Raw genomic sequence first — 21,427 nt, 5'->3', positions numbered from 1 at the left:
TTATATTTGCCACCTGTGATTTATTTGGGGAGTGGTGTGGGAATGATACTTGTTTTCTTTAATTACTGTATCTAAAAATTGTCATTGGCCATCTTGTTTAAAAAAAAAACAGTGATAATATTTGTTGTACTTGTCGTAGTGTTAGTATTTAACAAAACAAACAAACCAGCTCACAAACTATATCGAGTGAGCTCTGGGTTAGAGCTTGTCTGTACTGGGATATATCCTTGGATATATGTGCAATATTCTTCATGTTTTAAAACTGTTATTCAGGAGTCACAGTTATGGATGCATATTCATACCGTCAGTTAAACATAGATTTTGAAATTTTACTCACTCAGTTCCAAAATCTTTAGATGTCAAAATATCCTCGAATGAAAAACCTTTTGCTTTTGATGTAGTCTGAATTTTTATTCCAGTTTAAAATTTTGCCGTCCCTTCCCTGTCCGTTTCATATCTTTGTCTGAACATGGTGCCAAATGGGAACAATGTATCACAGAAGGCCAACTTGTTATGACTTCTGCAGAATTCGTCCATTTATCTTCAGTAACACAGTAACTACAGTCAAAGCTGCTGGGGTAAAAATTATCTGTGAGGGAAATTTTGTAGTAAATGTTACAAAATGATCTTTGAGCCCATGGCACTGATCTTGCAATAGCGCCTGGAGCCACAGGATGGCACTGTCCTTGAATACACAGAAACCTTGAGAGGGCAAATTCCAAGACTTGAATCCACTCAGCAGGAAAATGATTTTTTTTTTAAATAAATTTGTTTTCCCCCGTCCCCACTCCTTAATCCTTTTTTTTAAAAAAAAAAAAAAAGATTAAGGAGTGGGAACGGGGGAAAACAAATTTGTTTCTTTCTTTGTTTACTGTAAGTTGTATTACAGCATAGTTGCTTCTGTAAAATATAAGTTGTAGAAGTGTTTGTTTCCTGAGTGGTTATTTCTGTATGTAAGAGCTCTAGGAAAAAAAAAATCTTTTGTGTCAATATTAATGGGATTCTATCATAAATAGTACTATTTGCCCCATTTTGTAAATTAAATGAGCTGTTGGTGCTGGTCTTGATCACTCTTTAGAAAACCACAGCCAGCCATGCAAAAGGAGAAAAACAGTTTTTAGTGTCTTACTGTCTAAGAACTTTGCCCTTACTAGAAATGATTATCCAAAAATAGGAGTGTTGTGCTTGATTTTGAGCACTGCCAATCAATCATAAAACTGACATTTCAAAATTTGTTTCTGGTAGGGTGCTGTGCAATGGTAATTATGGGTGTAATTTCCATATAATTTTTTTTTTTTTTTAAGGAAAATGCTTCTCATGGTTAATGTCATTGACATAAACATATGCTTGCATACAACATGATAAACTTGAAGATTTGAGCCTCTGTAGGAAATACTCTGACTCAAAGCATCTTTTGAAACATGTCAAAGCTGAAGGCAAATATTTCCTATGTGAATAAATTTAGTAAGTAAAACTTTTCAGTAATTGGAAGGTTTAGTACCTGCTTCCCTATTTCCTGGATATTAAATGCAAAGTTGTGTTTACAGTTACACTGTAAGCTGTGCTTTTTGTTGTGTTTGTGATAGTTTTAAGTAAATTGTTCATCCAAACTGTTTGCTGAAGAGTTAATTGGGTGCAAGAGGTGGGATTGTTAGACCACTAGCAAGTTGGTCACATATTCAGATCTATCTGGAGTTATTCTGTATCTTAGTGAGTTCAGTATCTTGTTTATAAGTCTCACAAGATTTGCTAGTGCTCTCTGAAGACATTATGTTGACTAATGCAGCTGCTGTTGATGCAGAATTATCACTGGTGGAACAGCCTTTTTTTAAGGGTTACCATTGTGTTCAGTCATTATTCACATTACTTTGCTACAAGCTGCTATTGTTAAAATATCTTAAAATAGGGGCCTGAAAAGCACTTCTCACATACTTCCTAAAAACAATTGAAGCTTCCAGGTTTTTTGCACCACGTGAATTTACAGCTACACACTGATATACACAGCTTCTACCTAGCAACCACTTTTAAGTTCTCTTCAAGTGAATAGCAGCAAAATTACATTATAGAGCTACTGTATAATTTACCTTAAATATTGTCAAAAAGTCTTTAACATCTAGCTAGTTTTTAACTGAACATTTGCATGGAAAATCCCAAATTCCTGTTGCAAAGTCATAAGTAATATGCCAAAAAAATTCAGCTTTTACAGGATGCCATGTACATACAGTTCCAACAGATGCTTAATTTCTGTCTTTTAAGATTATATTTCTCTACTTTGTTTTAGGAAGAAAATATAACTATAACAGAGGATTTTAGTAGAGTAGAAAATTCTTACCAAATGGAAGCAGAGGTATGTATTCAACCTAACCAAAAATTTTAAAAAAATAAAACAATAAGAAGAGTAGCAATGACCGACGAAAATTTGCAGACTGTCTTTTCCTCAGACCAAGGAACATAAGGGCAGCATAGTCCAAAAAAACCTATTGAAGGACTGCAATGAATAGCAGAGTTCATCTGCAGTCTCGTGTTATGTGCAGAACTTGTTTTCTGCTAATGTAATAGAGAAAGAATTGTTTTCTTCTCAGATGAATGTGTGTCTTTTAAATGTTACAAGATGCTGCAGATGGGCATGGTTGGTTCTGGGGCTCTGCGGTTGTTGTTCCGTGTCAGTGTAAGCAAATCAACCGTTCTGCACTCTCCTTCACCTATCACCCTTCCTGCCCTCTGCTTCTTGCAAGGGGTTGGTAGGTCCAGAAACCTGCCCCTGTCAATAACCCTTTTTTCTCCCCAGATTAGCTTTTTTTTTTTTTTTTTTNTCCATATACATTTACACAGGATTTTAATCAGAAATAGATGCACATAGTGGCATTTATTTATAGCACGCTGTAAGTATATGCAGCTCTTCAGAGCACAGTCTGCTTCAAAGGCTGCAGGGAAAGTAAAATCAATGGGGAACCCAATCTCCCTTACTCAGCCCAGCTGCTCAAACATAACATTTTTTCTCTTTCTCTAGAAGCAAACTGATTTTATATTTGCCACCTGTGATTTATTTGGGGAGTGGTGTGGGAATGATACTTGTTTTCTTTAATTACTGTATCTAAAAATTGTCATTGGCCATCTTGTTTAAAAAAAAAACAGTGATAATATTTGTTGTACTTGTCGTAGTGTTAGTATTTAACAAAACAAACAAACCAGCTCACAAACTATATCGAGTGGGCTCTGGGTTAGAGCTTGTCTGTACTGGGATATATCCTTGGATATATGTGCAATATTCTTCATGTTTTAAAACTGTTATTCAGGAGTCACAGTTATGGATGCATATTCATACCGTCAGTTAAACATAGATTTTGAAGTTTTACTCACTCCGTTCCAAAATCTTTAGATGTCAAAATATCCTCGAATGAAAAACCTTTTGCTTTTGATGTAGTCTGAATTTTTATTCCAGTTTAAAATTTTGCCGTCCCTTCCCTGTCCGTTTCATATCTTTGTCTGAACATGGTGCCAAATGGGAACAATGTATCACAGAAGGCCAACTTGTTATGACTTCTGCAGAATTCGTCCATTTATCTTCAGTAACACAGTAACTACAGTCAAAGCTGCTGGGGTAAAAATTATCTGTGAGGGAAATTTTGTAGTAAATATTACAAAATGATCTTTGAGCCCATGGCACTGATCTTGCAATAGCGCCTGGAGCCACAGGATGGCACTGTCCTTGAATACACAGAAACCTTGGGAGGGCAAATTCCAAGACTTGAATCCACTCAGCAGGAAAATGATTTTTTTTTTAAATAAATTTGTTTTCCCCCGTCCCCACTCCTTAATCCTTTTTTTTAAAAAAAAAAAAAAGATTAAGGAGTGGGAACGGGGGAAAACAAATTTATTTCTTTCTTTGTTTACTGTAAGTTGTATTACAGCATAGTTGCTTCTGTAAAATATAAGTTGTAGAAGTGTTTGTTTCCTGAGTGGTTATTTCTGTATGTAAGAGCTCTAGGAAAAAAAAATCTTTTGTGTCAATATTAATGGGATTCTATCATAAATAGTACTATTTGCCCCATTTTGTAAATTAAATGAGCTGTTGGTGCTGGTCTTGATCACTCTTTAGAAAACCACAGCCAGCCATGCAAAAGGAGAAAAACAGTTTTTAGTGTCTAACTGTCTAAGAACTTTGCCCTTACTAGAAATGATTATCCAAAAATAGGAGTGTTGTGCTTGATTTTGAGCACTGCCAATCAATCATAAAACTGACATTTCAAAATTTGTTTCTGGTAGGGTGCTGTGCAATGGTAATTATGGGTGTAATTTCCATATAATTTTTTTTTTTTTTAAGGAAAATGCTTCTCATGGTTAATGTCATTGACATAAACATATGCTTGCATACAACATGATACTTGCATGCAACTTGAAGATTTGAGCCTCTGTAGGAAATACTCTGACTCAAAGCATCTTTTGAAACATGTCAAAGCTGAAGGCAAATATTTCCTATGTGAATAAATTTAGTAAGTAAAACTTTTCAGTAATTGGAAGGTTTAGTATCTGCTTCCCTATTTCCTGGATATTAAATGCAAAGTTGTGTTTACAGTTACACTGTAAGCTGTGCTTTTTGTTGTGTTTGTGATAGTTTTAAGTAAATTGTTCATCCAAACCGTTTGCTGAAGAGTTAATTGGGTGCAAGAGGTGGGATTGTTAGACCACTAGCAAGTTGGTCAAATATTCAGATCTATCTGGAGTTATTCTGTATCTTAGTGAGTTCAGTATCTTGTTTATAAGTCTCACAAGATTTGCTAGTGCTCTCTGAAGACATTATGTTGACTAATGCAGCTGCTGTTGATGCAGAATTATCACTGGTGGAACAGCCTTTTTTTAAGGGTTACCATTGTGTTCAGTCATTATTCACATTACTTTGCTACAAGCTGCTATTGTTAAAATATCTTAAAATAGGGGCCTGAAAAGCACTTCTCACATACTTCCTAAAAACAATTGAAGCTTCCAGGTTTTTTGCACCACGTGAATTTACAGCTACACACTGATATACACAGTTTCTACCTAGCAACCACTTTTAAGTTCTCTTCAAGTGAATAGCAGCAAAATTACATTATAGAGCTACTGTATAATTTACCTTAAATATTGTCAAAAAGTCTTTAACATCCAGCTAGTTTTTATCTGAACATTTGCATGGAAAATCCCAAATTCCTGTTGCAAAGTCATAAGTAATGTGCCAAAAAAATTCAGCTTTTACAGGATGCCATGTACATACAATTCCAACAGATGCTTAATTTCTGTCTTTTAAGATTATATTTCTCTACTTTGTTTTAGGAAGAAAATATAACTATAACAGAGGATTTTAGTAGAGTAGAAAATTCTTACCAAATGGAAGCAGAGGTATGTATTCAACCTAACCAAAAATTAAAAAAAAATAAAATAAGAAGAGTAGCAATGACCGACGAAAATTTGCAGACTGTCTTTTCCTCAGACCAAGGAACATAAGGGCAGCATAGTCCAAAAAAACCTATTGAAGGACCGCAATGTATAGCAGAGTTCATCTGCAGTCTCGTGTTATGTGCAGAACTTGTTTTCTGCAAATGTAATAGAGAAAGAATTGTTTTCTTCTCAGATGAATGTGTGTCTTTTAAATGTTACAAGATGCTGCAGATGGGCATGGTTGGTTCTGGGGCTCTGCGGTTGTTGTCCCGTGTCAGTGTAAGCAAATCAACCGTTCTGCACTCTCCTTCAGCTATCACCCTTCCTGCCCTCTGCTTCTTGCAAGGGGTTGGTAGGTCCAGAAACCTGCCCCTGTCAATAACCCTTTTTTCTCCCCAGATTAGCTTTTATTTTATTTTTTTTTGTTTAATTATTTTAGCTCTTTGATCTGGGGGCAATGCAAAGGAGAAGACAAGACTGGATAGGGGTAGCAGTGGTGTGGTAGCCCTAATCTAGATCTGCTTAAGCCACAGTTGAACAGCCCCTGGATTTTGGTCTATTCTATATGGTTCTGCCATCAGCTTGCTCCAAGCAAAGCAAAGCTAATTGGCTTGGAATTCTGTAGGTAAAAAGTGCTCTGTGAAAGCCAGATATTATGGGAATAATGACATTTACTTCAATATCTGCTAAAGGGACATTTTTGCACATTCTTGCCATAGAAGAAATAAATGCAGCGCTTGAAACATTCACGGAGGGAAATTATGTGTGTTCAGGCAATGTATTTTTTTAGAGCATAAAACTTTAATCACTACCTAGGAAATTTACAGATTCTTCCTAAGTAAACCTGGAAGCCTGCAATAAAAGGATAGCTGTTTTATAGAGCTGTGGTTTACAGTCCTCTTAAACAGGTTCAGCCTCCTTAGTTTGCTTGCTTAAAGGCATATTCTCGTCTAAATAACACCAATAAATACAGAAATAATTGAGAGCTTGGAGAACAAAATTTTGATTTTAAAATGAGTCTTAAGATACTTAAATGGTGTGCATCAGTGTCATGTTATGAATGACTTTAACTTCATCATGTAGACACCTACTATCTTGAGGGCTTAAATCATGGTTTTTTAGATGACCTGTACTTAAAAAATGATAGAACTATATTGAATTACTATTTAGGTTTCAGGCAAGCTTAGGCTTACAACTTCAGTCTTAAGTGGTAACTTTACCAATTGTCTGTCTTCTGCTGTTAGTTTTTATACAAAAAAAAAAAAAATCTATGTGGAAAGCTAATTACTTGGATTTAGTGTTAGAAGTAAGCAGCTTGGATCAGCTGTAATTGCTGTTCAAAAGTTGTGTGGTTGCCTAGGACCCAGGTGTCAGAACTTGAGGAATCTACCCACAGTGCTGTTGTTTTGGCAGCTTTGCATGCTTAGGTAGCAGTGTGGTCACTCTTTATGCAGAGATTAGTTTCTCCTTGCTTCTCTCTTTGTGTATATACTTGTTTCATTAGTGCAGCTTCATAAACCAGTGAAGTTCCATTCAACAGCATGTTTGCATACTTTAGCAGTATAAATGGATTTAAAACTCACTTCCACTCACTTTTCTGTTAAGAGTTTGCCATTATATTTCTGTTATATGTAAAATCTTGAAAGTCATGTGTTAGTTCATTCTATAAACTCTTTTAACCATTTGTCTGCTGTAAGAGTTTTCAGAAGACTGAAGAAATCCCCAGGTAAATAGCCATTTTAAAGTATAATGAAGAATTCAAATGAGCTTTCAACTGTAATGAGATAAATTTTAATTCATGCTATAACAAAGGAAAATATGCAAAAGAATGAAGTTGTGTATGAGATCACAAAGCTCTATAATATCGTAATCATAATAGTTCGTTTATTGCATGACGTTCTCATGGGATGAAGATTATGTTGGTTTTGTACATTTCTTAAATATACTTGCATCCTTATAAACCACAACTTCTTGTCCTTTACAGCCTTCTCCAAGCCTTGAAATGTCTGTAATAGTTTCGCATACCCTCATGTTACTTTCTCACAGTAATAACTGATGAAGTTGAAACACTTCTTTACATTTTAATGTTTAAGTATTCTCTGCAAATGGAACTCATCAGATCTACCTCTAAACGAAAAATCATGATTTTTAGCAGCATGGGAACAGCAAAATTCAGCTGTTGCTCAGTTGTTTTATGCCCCTGAGGGTATCTGATAAATGCTTCCTTTTTTAAGTTCCTGACTGCCCAGAACTGCCCCAGACTGAGCAGTTTATCCTCTGCTTAAGACCCATAGTTCTTTTGTTTGATCATTCTTTTGTTTCATCCTCTTGAGTGAACTGATCTTGTAAATGCTGATAGCAATCTGGAAAACACTATGACAGCCCCTCGTAGTGAGACTTTCAAATTTCCACTGAATATAGCATGACGTATTTCTGGCAATACATCATAAAGGGATATATGCTTTTTATATGTATGGCAAGAACTCCTACTGAAGAAGGAAATCTAGATGTAGCCTCGTATTCAGTCTCTGAATTCCTACTGCACCTTCCAGAAAGTGATCGAACCCCCAGGTTACAGATAAAGGATGTGCAGCTGAGGTGAAGATGCAGATTTGGTGCAGTTTTGCACAACAGGCGTGGCCCTTTGTCCACACAGAAGATGGATGTGCCTTGCCATTCCATCTTGGTCAGATTCTACGGCCCTAAGCTCAGCTTTGGCTCAGTTGTGTGAAGTGCCACTGAGCCAGAGCAAGGATCCAAGGCAGGGTGAGGTGCAAGTACTACACCAAGAGGCTATCAAGGATAAGAAGATGTGAACATTATTTATGTTGTGATAATTGTCAGTAACTGCTTTTTATCTTACCCTGTATATGAAGTAGCTCCCTTCTCTCTGTCTGAGAGACTCAACCTCTTTGAACTGTCTCATTTTCCACAAGGTGAATCTATGGTATGCACACAAGAAGCTGCTGCAGTGCAGCTGACACGCCGTAACCTGGATTTCTGTGCCATATCCCTTCACCAGACTGCAGCAATCACAAGGGCAATTGTATGTCACAGGGGTTGGCAGTAAAATTTTCTTTACTACAGTTTTTTTCTTCCCCTCCTCTTGAAGCTGTATTGGTATGCAAAAGGAAAGGAGTCGAGAATAAGAGAGAAGTTGAGCTTGACTTGGAGTGAGAGCACTCTACAGGGAAGTGAAAACGAGGCTTGAGTTCTTCTGAAAAAAGTTTGGGACCCAGGGTTTCTGGTTCTTGAGTGCTGTTTCACTCCTAACAACTGTGTGCTCTGCCACAGAGAAAGGCTTGCTCCTGCCTGGAAAGCTGCTGCCTGGCCAGCACTTCCCACGAGGAAGGCTGTAGGACTCTGGATCCAGTGATAGTGATGTCTGCTTTGTAGCATTTGGGAAATCACCCAAATTCCTGATGCATCAGCATTTAATACTTCTTATTGCCAAAACTAGTGACATCTAGGTGTTTAATTTGTTTTCAATCCAAGTCCCTGAAGTGCCCAGTTCTCTGTAGGTATTGCAGTGAGTCTGTTCAGACAACACGGGATTTGGAGCCCAGTCTATATTGAACTGGGCTAGGTTTAATCTCATTTCTTAGGTTTCTTGAACATAATGCTTGGAATTAAAATGTAATTTCCTTCCTGTGCAATGTTTTCCACATCATTTTGCTTGCACTTCTGCATAATTAACATCTAGTAATCTAAAAAGGGAAGAACCAGGATGCATTTAGTCATGTGCCCCAAAGTAGGCACATTCATTCTTCAGATTGTCTGCATACCAAGAATGCCGTACTTCCTCACAAAAAAAGGATTTCTTAATCCTCAGTTCTAAACCATTTATGACTTCTCATGTTGCAAACCTAATAATAGTCTCTAGAGCTATGTAAAAGTCTTCTAAGTAAATAAATGTTGGAGTTCTATACAGGACTAGTATGTTTAGTTACCTTGTACATGTCTGGCTTTATACTGATTTAAATACAAGTATTGAGTCATAGTGGAAAATGAAAAAATTACTCATGTGATGTCTGTGTTCACTCCCAGGTCTGTATTATATTTATTGATTTTGGAAAAATGCAGAATGTTTGCAATCTACTCATTGAAAAGTTAGGAACCGCTGTTACCATCAGTCCACCTCATTTCTACCATACACCAGAAGCCATAGACACCCTTCGGTAAGTTCTCTCACACACCACAAACTTTACAGCCTCAGTTAATATAAGTACATAATTTATGCTTTAAATGGGAGCAAATAATTTCCTTCACATTTATTAAAATTTATGTTCAAAGATTTCAGCATTTGTTTTAAGTATAACTTTTAAATTAATGCTGTTCAGCCCAGAAGATAGAGCTAGGTGAAAAAGCAGAATGTAATAAAAAATATTCTCCCACTGATTTCCACTGGAAGTATAATCTTCTGTGAATGGTAGGTCAACAGAATTTGGCTTTGGTTCCATCAGCGTGTGTAGATTTAATTTGTATTTATTCATTAAGGTGCAAGTGTGTTACCAGAGGTTGATAATTCTAAGTACCCTTGCCAATTCCCATTACTCTTAGCGAGCTGGAAAGAACCAGGTCTGGTATTTCCTCAGCATCAAAACATGCTGCCCTGTAGCTCTTGATCTTGACATGTTTTAGACATTGACTATTCAAAGTCTGGCTTCTCCCATTGACATGGTGGGGGCAGAAGGAAGTTTAATCTTGGTTGGGATTTCTTCTTGAAAAAAAATTATGCTTGGTCCAAGAAGCAAGCTCATTTAGCTGCTCTTAATGGTTCTGGAGGTGTCAAAAGTGTATGTCAGAGGTATGTACACAGGAGATCAGGGAATCAGGCCTGTGGGGTTAAGCAGGTGCTAGTATGCCTGGCAGTTGGGCCACTGCAATGCTTGGAGCGAGAGATGAACTTTTGCTCTGCATGACACAGCAGGGATGCCTGCAGGATACAGGTGTTAGAAGTGCTTGATTGGAATTGGTGAGCATGCTGACATTTTCTCCACACTCAGTGCCCTCAAATGCCCAAGCTGTGACCCAGAAGCTGGGGGGAGGTGCCGTGCCTTAACATGTATGCAGTTGCACAAAAAGGCTCGGCAGGAACACTTGTACATCAGTTGGCCCTGCTTGTTATTGTGCTGCTGCTTCTACCTCTCAGCCGTCAAGTATGTCTTGCTGCTGTTGGAAACACAGGGCAGAAAGCTCGTGACGTCTGTCGAGTGTTTGGCCAGTCGTTGGGAAAACCTTTGCTGATAAAAGAAGAAGAAACAAAAGAATGGGGAGGCCACATGGACAGTCACCTGCCACGCTCTCCTGATTCACTGACTCTGCAGGAAAGAATCCAAAATGCTACTGCTTATGCATCTTCCAGAGTGTTTGCTGTGTTTGAGATAAAGGGAAAAGAAAGTAGAAGAAAGAAGTTGCTGTAGAAACTTTCAAATCCTATGCATTTTCTTAATAAAATTTTTATGCTTTCATGAGTTTTTTGTTGTTTTTTACTTTATTCTTATGGCAGCTCTGTCCCCTAAAATTAAGGTTACAATTGTTTCTGTAAGTGCAGTTCACAACTGCTTATCTTATTCCTCTGGCCCCTGTAAAACAGCAAGATATTTGATGCACACAACCTTTGGTACTCCTGGCTGAAACTGGGCTACATTTATGCCTTTCCTCCCAAATCTCTAAAGAAATTAATCCCCACCCTGAGTCATGGTAAACTGAACATGCAGTGTGTTCACTTCTAACAAAATTGAGTGTTCAACATAAAAAGTGCTTAGGAATGTTTTATTTCGTCATAGGAAAAATTATACATTTTATCCTGGTGTCTGTTTGCTCAAGTTTAAAAAGGACATCTGTTGTCTGGATGTACATTACATGTACAGACACTGAAGTACTCCGTCATGAGGATAGAGTTTTTTCAACCATGGCTGCATGATGTATTTTGATCCATCATATCCTCTGAAGTAGGTTTCCATATCAGGGTGATGCACCTGAGAAAAAAAGAAGAATCAGAATTGGCAATAAATACAATCTGATACTTAAATAAATCATTGAAGTTGCTACAGTTAACTTTTCAAAAACTCCTAATGAATTTCTCATGTACATAGAGATAACTTCAATGGGATTTTCCATGCACCTTAACCTAATTTCTTTCATCGGAACAGCAGCTTTCTTCAAGTACTCTGCCAGTGTTGAACATACTGCATGAGATGTCACATGCTAGATTTGCACCAGCATCAGTGTTTAAAATCAACACTGGTTCTTACTGAAGTAGTTCCCACCTGTGTTGCTGTTAGAACTATTTGTTATTTCTTTTAGCTGGATCAGTTACCTAATCCATTGAGGCAGCAGGAACATAAAAAAGCAGTGGGGGAAATGGTGAAGACACACAAGGTGATGGCCTTGACTACTGCAATGTCCAGCATGAAGATGCAAACCCACATAGGGCAACCCAAGTTACAAGCCTGGTCGTGATGCAGGAAGCCCACAGTGAACAGCTGAGGACTAACTGGGAAAGAGTTATGACAAGTCTGAGCGTTTTCTGATCACTCATCTCTTCAGGAAATTACTGTGCCTATTAGGCTGTAGGAAAGGCTGAGTGAGGGCAATCCACAGATCTTTTGAACTTGAGGTATAAGCATGACTCACAATCCATAATTAATCTCAGCTAGACAACTTTAAAATACCTGGTATTGTGAGCTTTTTACCATCAATTCCCCTAATAATCTGCGTGGAGAATTGACCTGCCGTGCAGGTGAATAGAGCAATCTGATATCTTAAAGGCTAGTTTCTGCAAGGTGAATATTTAAGATAAGGTATTTGTTTCTCCCCATGGAATATAAAGGAAACTGAAGGTAGCCAGCTGACTGACATAATGAAAGGTTATTTTTTTAGACACAGAGTAGGCAGAATCCAATTTTAAATACTTAGGACACTCAGGTAGGATGGCATCGTTTCAGCTTCTAAGTTCATGCATGTTAACACATTTTGTGTATCAATGGTGGCTAAAACAGAAGGACTGAACTAAGGCTTCTCCCAAATAAAAGAGGTAATTGTGTCACACTGTGATTGAGGGGGGATCCTTTATGTGCAGCAGTTCCAAGAGAGAGCATGGAGAGTCTTTAGGCCAGCCTGACTTACATGATTCCTTCTGCATCTCCCAAAATGCAGAAGATGCCAATTCGTATCTCCTCTGACTAGACCGAGCATCTCCTGTTAGATGAATGATTTATCTACTTGCTGTCATTTTAAAGACAGACACTAACCACAATTTAAAAGAAGGCACCACAGCAGCCAGGGCTTCCTGGCAAAAAGTCACTTGTATGTGGCATGCATACCTGAAGGCTGTTTTCTGGATAAAAATCTCAAAACTAATTTAAAAATCCGGTGTGCATTGCATAAGATGGAAATCAAAAGCTACTCTAACCCTGATACGCAAAGCAGATTTTTTTGGCTCCCAAAGAGTTTTGCAGTTAAGAAAGGAGATACTCTTTGGTCTGGGCAGCAGCTGAGCAGGAGCTGTTTGAAATGCAGATTTTTCAGAGAAGAATTGAGAAACCAACATACTTTGGTAGATCCAGCAAAAATCCTAAAACAAAAGTGTGTGTCTGCAACAGCCTGTACATAACAGAAATCAAATTGCTAAAACACTTACAAAACTCAGCAGTTGGATAGTGGGTAGTACTTGAGTTTGGTCATTTTTCAGTTTCCAAGAACCCATGCTTAACAGTACAGCAGTAATTTGTTTATCTGCTTTCTCTATTAGTTTTCACTAACTTTGCAACCTAGTAGTATCTATTAAGCCAAAGGTCATCCAACTTTTTAAACGTACAGGATAACAATCAAGTTGCAACTGAATAAAAAATAAATACCATCTCTAATCCCATAATAATTGTTATCTCTTCCTCGGGAACATAAGCTGTAGATTTGCCAAATCCATTTGCTTTGTTAATTAGAATTCAATAGTGAGGAGTATTTTTTATATCCTGTAAAAATAGAAAGAAAATAAATAGCCTCTAAGAGAGATGCTGACTAGAGATTACATATTATAATCAGTTAACTCTCAGTAGGCTTCCAAAACCTAAATCCACTTGATATATACATATAACCAGTTCATTTTTGTTATTTTACCAGTGTCAGTTTGGAAAATTAAATATAAAGCAATCAGAACTGCAATACACAAAATTTTTGCCATATCTGAAACATTTTTTAAGAGTCAAGATTTTAATTAACCTTTTGTCCTGCAGACCTTGTAGTATCCCTGCTTTTTGTATGTAGGTCCCGTGACAATCTCTTATGACCCTTCTTCCTTCACAAGTGGCAACACAACTCTAGAGAGGAAGAGGCAAATTCGGAACATAATGCCACCTCCAACAACTGTGGTCCCCATCCTGGAGACAGCTAAGGCAACTTCTATGTGTGGATATATATAAATATTCCACCAAAGAAGTACCTATGAAAACAAATCCTGGTCCAAGGTCCCACCATGTTCATTGCTATCCATAAACATTCCTGCCCAAAGTAACCCAGAATCCAAACACAAAAAAGTGATGGATGAATACAGACAGCTGGAGTTTATGAAGCAGTCAGTATTGATCAGTGTGACAGGCAGTGGCCTCTGCTCAGCAGTTTAGTAAAGATGTGGAAGTCAGAGGAGGGCAAGCAAAAGCTGAGCTGAAAGCCTGGCTGATGTTTCAAGGGAATTTGCAAGGACCAAGCTTAGTAATTGCCACCTAGATGTCAGAAGGCATTTTGCATAGTAACGTGATAAGTAAAGGCAATTAAAAATACCAAAGCCAACAAAAGATACACTTAAACCACGTGCCATTGGTATTGAAATTGAAATAAGGATGAACACAAGGACACTGGGAGAGCAGAACAATATATGGTACCTAAAAAAGAATAGGAGTGTCTGCTGGGAAATTCTTGGGAGTTCAGCTGTTGACAATGCCACTGAGAGGAAAAAAGAAAGCAAGGATGCAGGTGTTTTAGGAGCCAAAGATGAGCAACAGTTGGATAAAATAACAGCAGTGATGGAACCAGATGCACAAAACAGGACTGAATATCTGTTCCCACCTGAACATGAATTCTCTACTACAGGCAAAGGTTTTCATTTTTTCCCCATTTTCAGGAAATTTCCTCATGATTAGTGTCTTCCTGCCACTTAAGCAGCATGTCAGTGGCATACAGAGTATGCAGCACTGTATTACCAGATCAGCACTGTCAACAAAGATTTACCATCTGATTTTCAAGTACAAAAAGTACTTAGGCTAGAGAAATTCAAAAGCTTCAAGAATTCTAACAAAAATGTGTTTTTAAATAGGTTTTCACTCCAAGTATCCAGCCAACTGAAACTGATTAAACACAGACAATTACTTGCACTTCTTGGGTGCAATGAAGATGTCACCAGTTATGGATGATCATATAAAAGATTTAACATCCTCTCAACTTTAGTAGCACAGCACAAGAAATCCATTCAGACATAATAGGTTGACACTGCTACTTTAAATACAGCCTGTGTATTAAAAGTGAGTCATTCTAATTTATGTCCAGTAAAATCCTGACCAGTGAAGCTTATCCAGTCAGTGGTGTAAAGCCAAGCTCTACTGGGACCACAGCACAGAAGCAGTGGAGATACCGCTCAGCTGCACAGGTGATATGGGACTCTGGAGTATTTCCCAATAGGATAGCAGGAAGGAAGTCTGAAACTATTTCCAAGGGCTTTTTTAACCTGAGTTATTCTATGTTTGTATTAGTAAATCAAGAGTTTAGTACATTCAAACCTGTTTCCTTGGAGGATATTTGGGTTGAAGCCATTTTTCTGGAGTGTCAGCTTTTATATCCCATCCGACAATGACTCCTGAATAGCCAAATCTTTTGTGACTTATTACCTGTCCCACATGGAACTGACCATATTCAGGCCTTGGACTATGAAGTTGAGTTGATCCTAATTTAACAAAGAAAGAGACTTAACAAGGATAAGAGTTTGATCAAGTTATATTAAACATTTAAACAGAAATTCTTCTGACTTCTACCGGCAGAGAACTGACAAGGTGAACTAAAGGAAAACAGGTACTTTGTTTTCTCCCCCAGAATATTACTATGATATTTGAGAAAGCAGCATGCACTAAGGAAGGCGTTTTTCTATTTGTATGCCTTTGATGTTACATAGGGGACTTAACAGAGTTTTGGAAAGCATTAAAGGTGTGTGCGTTTGACAATTACTTAAGCCTTATGTACAGTATTTTACAGTGCTTACACACGGTAACTGCTTGTGACATTAGTTTTTTCCAGGTTAGGTCACAGAATTCTTCTATTCAGTCTGAGTGCAGGGAACTTTTTTCCAGGAACAGACTGGTCAGTTGTTTCTTTTATGAAATTGATCTAAAGCAGTTAGTGTATGAATCAAGTGAAAGCTGTACCACTGTTCATATGTCACTGCAAAATAGAGACACAGATGTATTCAGTAACATAGATACATGTAATATATCATATTGTACTGATACACAACATGGGGTAAAGGCCTTGGGTTTTGATAACTCATGTTTAGAGAGAAGGGAAAAGAAAAAAAAATACTACAATTTACAAACTAAGTACAGAAATCTACTATAGCAGACCTTATAGACAATGATATCACAAGCAAGATCCAAAAGGACTGAGAAGACTCCAATATCTGCAAAATAAGAACGGGGGTTGCTTCATTGTCACCACTTTCAGTTTTCTCCATAGTACCAATTCCTGAGATGTAAAATTAATAACCCAACTTTCAAATAAGGTCTTTAGAAACCGAGTGTCAGTAATAATCAGAAGGCCAATTATCCTATCTTAGGTGTTTGTATGAAGAGAGGAATAGTGCAAAGCCTTCGACACAAACTTCTTCACAATTTGAAGCCTGCGTAAGTGTTTTACATTGAAACTACGTTTAAGGAATACAAAAGAAAAAAGACTTTGTTCCAACAGGAAAAAATATGAATCTAATTTCTTTCAATATGTAACTCTACAGTTGCATTAGAATTTCTGTGTTGGAGGAAAGAAACCCACTTATTTTATAGAGGTGAGCAAATACTATTCTGAATTCTAACAGAGTGATTCTTCAGTATCTTTTGTAAAATCTTAAAAAATTGGCTAACACTGGTATGGACAAGGTATGTGGCTGTGAGTCCCAGCTTAAGGCTGCAGTAAGTAGAGCTTTTCCTTCTGCACTAGACTGAATTTCATCTGAATTTAAAGGGCGGGGGCTAGGGAGGGATGTCTTTAGAAAGGGGAAATGGCTTACCTTTTTCATTGCTATTGTGAAAAAGAGAAAGGGTAAAGAAACAATGAGCAAACTGAACATTTACAGGGTGGGAAGCTTTCAAACACTCCTTCTGCAGACAATGTAACAGCATCAGTCTATGAGCAGAGGTGTTTGGGTTAACATTCTCCACCTATGCTAGCCAGCAACCTGTTGGTGCCAGAGAACTAGAGGCTGTCCTGGTCTCCTTCCTCTTTGATGGTGTCCACCACTGTCCCTCTTTCAGTCTGACTCCCTTTACCCTGCCTGGAAGGAAGTGAACTCAGATTCTGTAACTGTGCAAACAATATTCTTTTGAAAAGTTCTGGTTTAGCTCAGATGTGTAGGAAAACTTAAGATTGACAAATACCTTTTAACAGAAAGAGAAATGGGCAAATAGCTTCACTAGTCCAACTGTGTTATTAAAAACAGCAGCTAGTATAGTAGGTTTGGAAAGTCTCAAATGCCATTATTTCTTATTTATAAGATATTCAGAAGATAAGCAGCTCCAACTCTATAGTAATCAAAGGATCATTTGGTCTTTATCTTTAGCTTTCCACAGAATTGCAAAGCAATATATGGTGAACCTAAGAAGAGCAGAGTTTCTGTTTCCAGTCTTTGACTGTTCCCCCAGGTTTTGCTGGGAGCAAAACTAAGTCTGGATCCTTCACAGTTCGGAGAACTTGACACCCTTGATTATTGTACATGGATCAATAATAAAGGATCTTTGAAGGTCCAGACAAGGTAAACCCTGTGGAGTATTTCTACTGTACATGAATTCAATTTCACAAATAAACTGTTCAGACTCCCAAAAGAAGTCCATGAACAGTCTTCCTAAATTAAAATGGTACGTATATATAAATTGATGTAATTTTATTTTTTCTAGACCAACTCATTGTCACATGACAAATAATCAAGATTCCCCTTCCTCTTAAACTCACAAATTTTCCACCTGTATTTCCTCATTCAATTTCAAGTTTTCTTGAACTACCATATAGTGCATAAGACATCCATCCAATGTGGTAGAATCTGATCCCACGAACATGTAGCTGCTTACAAACATTAATATGGTTAGTCATCCTGACTTCAGTCAGATAAACCTAGAGGAAAGAATGTGTAGAATTACCGCCATGATTTACGTTTAGTTTCACATGGAGTTCAAATTTTGATGTTTGTGCAGAAAATAGGCACAAGGTTTTCAAGTTCTAAATCAGGCTCAACAAGCAAATGAGAGATGCTTCCTCTCTGTCATTTTGTTCCCCAGATCATACCTTCCTGTTAAGAAGAAATCATGTATGTAACACACTACCTTGTCTTCGATTGCCACAGCTTTAAATGATTTGACCACATGTCCAAAGTCAAGTAAGATCTTGTAGAGCAGCTCCAAGAGGCAGTTATCCTTTAGTAGTAAAAATTATCATCATAATGGTTTTAAAACCTTCTCTAGTATTTTCTTTTATAGCTTTTTAATATTTAAACTTTAAGGCTTCTGTAGCAAACAGGAAAAAAAAGTCAGTGACTAGGAACAGGTTCTCCTCAAGATTAATATCAAGATTGCAAATGAATATTCTCTCAATCATCACTTGTACCAGTAAACCATATGTAAATTTTAGAAAATACCATTTTTCATTATGAGGTTTCCTGTTTCCTCTACTCAGACCATAGGAATTGCTAAATTGCATCAGACTCTGCAGTTTCAACTGTTACTTGAGAAGAGTGAACATCACCCATTCAAAAAATGGTGCACGTAATCAAAAGACTTAAAAAGAGCTTACGTGTTTTTGCATACATTGAAATAGTAAGTAGTTGACTCATGCCATGAGGCCTGAAAATTATTTGACTCTGGATCTTTACACACAAAGCCAGGCTTAGTTCTTTTTTTCATCAGGCCAGTCTTTTGCTCTTATTACTTCGTGTATTTGAGTTCCACAGATGAACTACACAGACAGTGCACTGCACAGGCCGCACTGTTAAAACTAAGTCTCTCTTTGCATGGTTCATTTTCAAGATACCAGTGTTCGTCGATGGTAACCACTATCAAAAATTTGGATCTGATGTAATATTCTCCACTTTAGATGTGTGAGATTCTGTCAATACTTAAGTTCTTAATTCATATACAAAATGGCACTCCTTACTTAATTCTATCATTGTGGGTGCCTGAAGTAATTCACTATGAATAAATGTTGTTGGTTAAGAGTCTATACTGAGTCATACTATGCAAGAACATCTGTATGTGTCAAAAAGTGATGGAAAATTAGAAATAGTGTTACTCATCAAACGCTTCATTTTCCCCTTTTGAAAGGGACATAACCCACAGGAACGCATATTGGAATATCCAGAGCAGAATGAAATTAAGGCATAGTCATGCACTCAGATTGCACAGATTTTTGTGGGAAAAAATAACGGTTGCTATTCAAATTTGAAGGACATCGTTAAACAACTAAATACAGTTCCATTAAGCCACAAAAATGTCTGAGGTATGATTTGAATGTTGCTTTGGGATAGGAATAGCCAATGTGTCCCACCCACACTCCAGCTTTCCAGGACAAAGGGTCATTGGGGATGAGAAAGAGAATGGTCTGATAAATAAATGCAGTAGGGAAGGAGACTCTTACAACCTCTCTATTATTTGGACGCGTTCAACAGAGTCGGTTCCATACCACTGGGATATGAAATACTGTGCAGGAAGAGCAAACAGCAGCATGGAAACTCACAGAGCTGCAACTGCATTGATGTGAGCCATTCCAACAGGAAGTTTCTTCTAAGACACTTCCCTGCTCCCTACTCTAAAAAGAGGAAAAAAAAAAGAAAAAAGAACGTACATAGCTGTGAGCATTACTAGCTGTGTAGTAGATAAAAGTGTCCTTCAGATTGTTTTGTTGATTCATAACATAGTATACGATCTGTACTCAACCATTTCAGTTACAGCCAGAGCACACCTAAATTAGGCCCATTTAACGGCATTAAATCTGAGGGTACTAATAAAAATTAATAGAAGACCAGAACAGACAGTTTCACAAGACCAAGAAAGTGAAAATCTGCTTTTAAAAGTTACACAGACATCTTTAATCTTTAAACAAAACAAACAAACAAAAAAGAAAAATGAAACTGGGAATTTGTATGGTTGCCTGATTTGCAGTAAAAAACTGTTCTCTGTGAGCAAAATTCATTGTGCTGCTTTGTCATCTAATTAGGTGTATTAAACACGTCTGACATACCGGATTGATGGCCTCAAGAATAGTCTATTTAGATTCAGTGATTATTGTGCATCTGACAGAACTAAGGGATATTTCTTTCAGACTGAAGGCACACATAGCATGCCAAGTTGATAGCATGTGCCACAGTCCCATCACTAGATTAGAAAAGGATTTGACGTTGCCATTCATTCCACAGGCACATGCCACGCCATAGCTGTGTATTAAGATATTCATGACTCTTCCTTCTTCCACATCAAATTAAGGTATTCACCTTCACCCGAGGAGCACATTTACTGTCTTTTTAAGTCTGTGAGGCTTTTTCAAATCAGAACTAAGACTTGCTGAAATTTGAGACTCATCTCTTTTACACTGGTGTTCTCAGAGTGTGCAGGTTTACTGCAACATTCAGTCATCTACACCTACTCTGTTCTCCAGGAGTGGCTGTTACAGCTCCTACTCTCTACTCTAGTGCAGTCCTCAGCCGGCAAGCACCAACAATTCATTTCAGTTGTGTCTGAGCTGCTTCTAGTTCCTGCCATCCTAATTTATGTCATTTACAAAATAATTTGGGTTACTGTAATAGACACAGCACGTGTGCACATGAAAAGTTAGATTTATGAAAACAGCCTGGCAAAAGTAGTTCAGATCACAAGGCAATGCCAAAGGAGGCCCAAAGAATATTGTAAGGAGTATGAAAACATCTGTGTGTGTGATGAAGCATTACCACAAACTATATCTTTCACTTCTGCATCACCTACTTTAGAGCCAGCAGCAAAGAAAAACAACTAATTTTAGACATCATCAGTAGTTGTACATGTAGAGGAGTCGTTTACCCTTGTACATCGAGGGGGGTGGGGAGGAAGAGGCACAAATTAGTTCAACCAAATACCCCTGCTAGACCAGAGGGCTGGACAGGACCCTCGGGTATCGCTGCCGCATCGCCCAGGGCACTTACACAGCACGACCATACGACTTCTGCCGCTGCAGGTCTTCCGCCTGTTTCTAAAATCAGCTTTTTGAGCGGCCTGATCCACCAGACAGAAAGAACGCGGTAGCAGATGTAGCGTTATCCCGGACCGAGAACCCCGCAGAAATAAAATACTTCCGTGCACATTCCAAGCACTCGGAGACCCGTCGGATGCGCGCTGTGCCTGTGCCCCCAGCTGGGGTCGGGCCGCAGCGCCCCTGTCCCGGCTCTGCACGGCCCCAGAGCACTCTCCTTCCCGGACCCTCCTTCCCGGAGGCACCGGCAGCGCGGCCCGGCCCGGCCCGTCCCGCGGCGCAGCTCCAGACGGAGGGGATGCCCGCGGCAGGTGGTGCCGCTGGGGAGCGGCTGGACGGGCTCGTACCCTCCTCTGTATAAAGGTGTGAACACTCGAAATGAACCCGGAGTGGCAAGTGCGGAGCCTGAGGCCCGACCTGGGCTCTCAGCCCAGGGGTTTGTCCCCTTCTCTCGTCTTTCCATCGCATAAGAAAGCTCCCAGGGCAGATGGGATCAGGATTTCATATTCTCAAAATGCAACAAACAGCTGGATGGACTTCACACCCTGAC

The 21,427-nt window shown here is 38.4% G+C and overlaps 1 protein-coding gene and 1 long non-coding RNA gene across 2 annotated transcripts in view; one reads left to right on the top strand and one right to left on the bottom strand.

The window, feature by feature from the left end:
- The window catches only part of IRAK1BP1 (interleukin 1 receptor associated kinase 1 binding protein 1), a 15,029-nt gene extending 4,140 nt beyond the window's left edge, over positions 1 to 10,889 (top strand). Inside the window, exons 2-4 of the mRNA XM_027903244.1 lie at positions 2,282 to 2,347; positions 9,463 to 9,593; positions 10,568 to 10,889. Coding sequence (XP_027759045.1) covers positions 2,282 to 2,347; positions 9,463 to 9,593; positions 10,568 to 10,838 — 468 coding nt within the window. The 3' untranslated portion in view covers positions 10,839 to 10,889. The remainder of the gene's footprint in view (positions 1 to 2,281; positions 2,348 to 9,462; positions 9,594 to 10,567) is intronic.
- A 1,849-nt stretch (positions 10,890 to 12,738) lies between these two features.
- LOC114067656 lies at positions 12,739 to 20,944 on the bottom strand. The gene is made up of 4 exons (XR_003573439.1): positions 20,831 to 20,944; positions 19,297 to 19,464; positions 17,988 to 18,077; positions 12,739 to 13,391 (listed from the first exon to the last, which is right to left on the bottom strand). It is a non-coding gene; the product is annotated as an uncharacterized LOC114067656 (long non-coding RNA).
- Positions 20,945 to 21,427: the final 483 nt, after the last annotated feature.

This window comes from Empidonax traillii, unplaced genomic scaffold (genome assembly GCF_003031625.1).
Source record: "Empidonax traillii isolate 1590-97213 ecotype Southwest subspecies unplaced genomic scaffold, ASM303162v1 scaffold946:size445097, whole genome shotgun sequence".
Taxonomy (NCBI): Eukaryota; Metazoa; Chordata; class Aves; order Passeriformes; family Tyrannidae; genus Empidonax; species Empidonax traillii.
The sequence above is the reverse complement of the archived record's forward strand: the minus strand, read 5'-3'. Positions and strand labels throughout refer to the sequence as shown.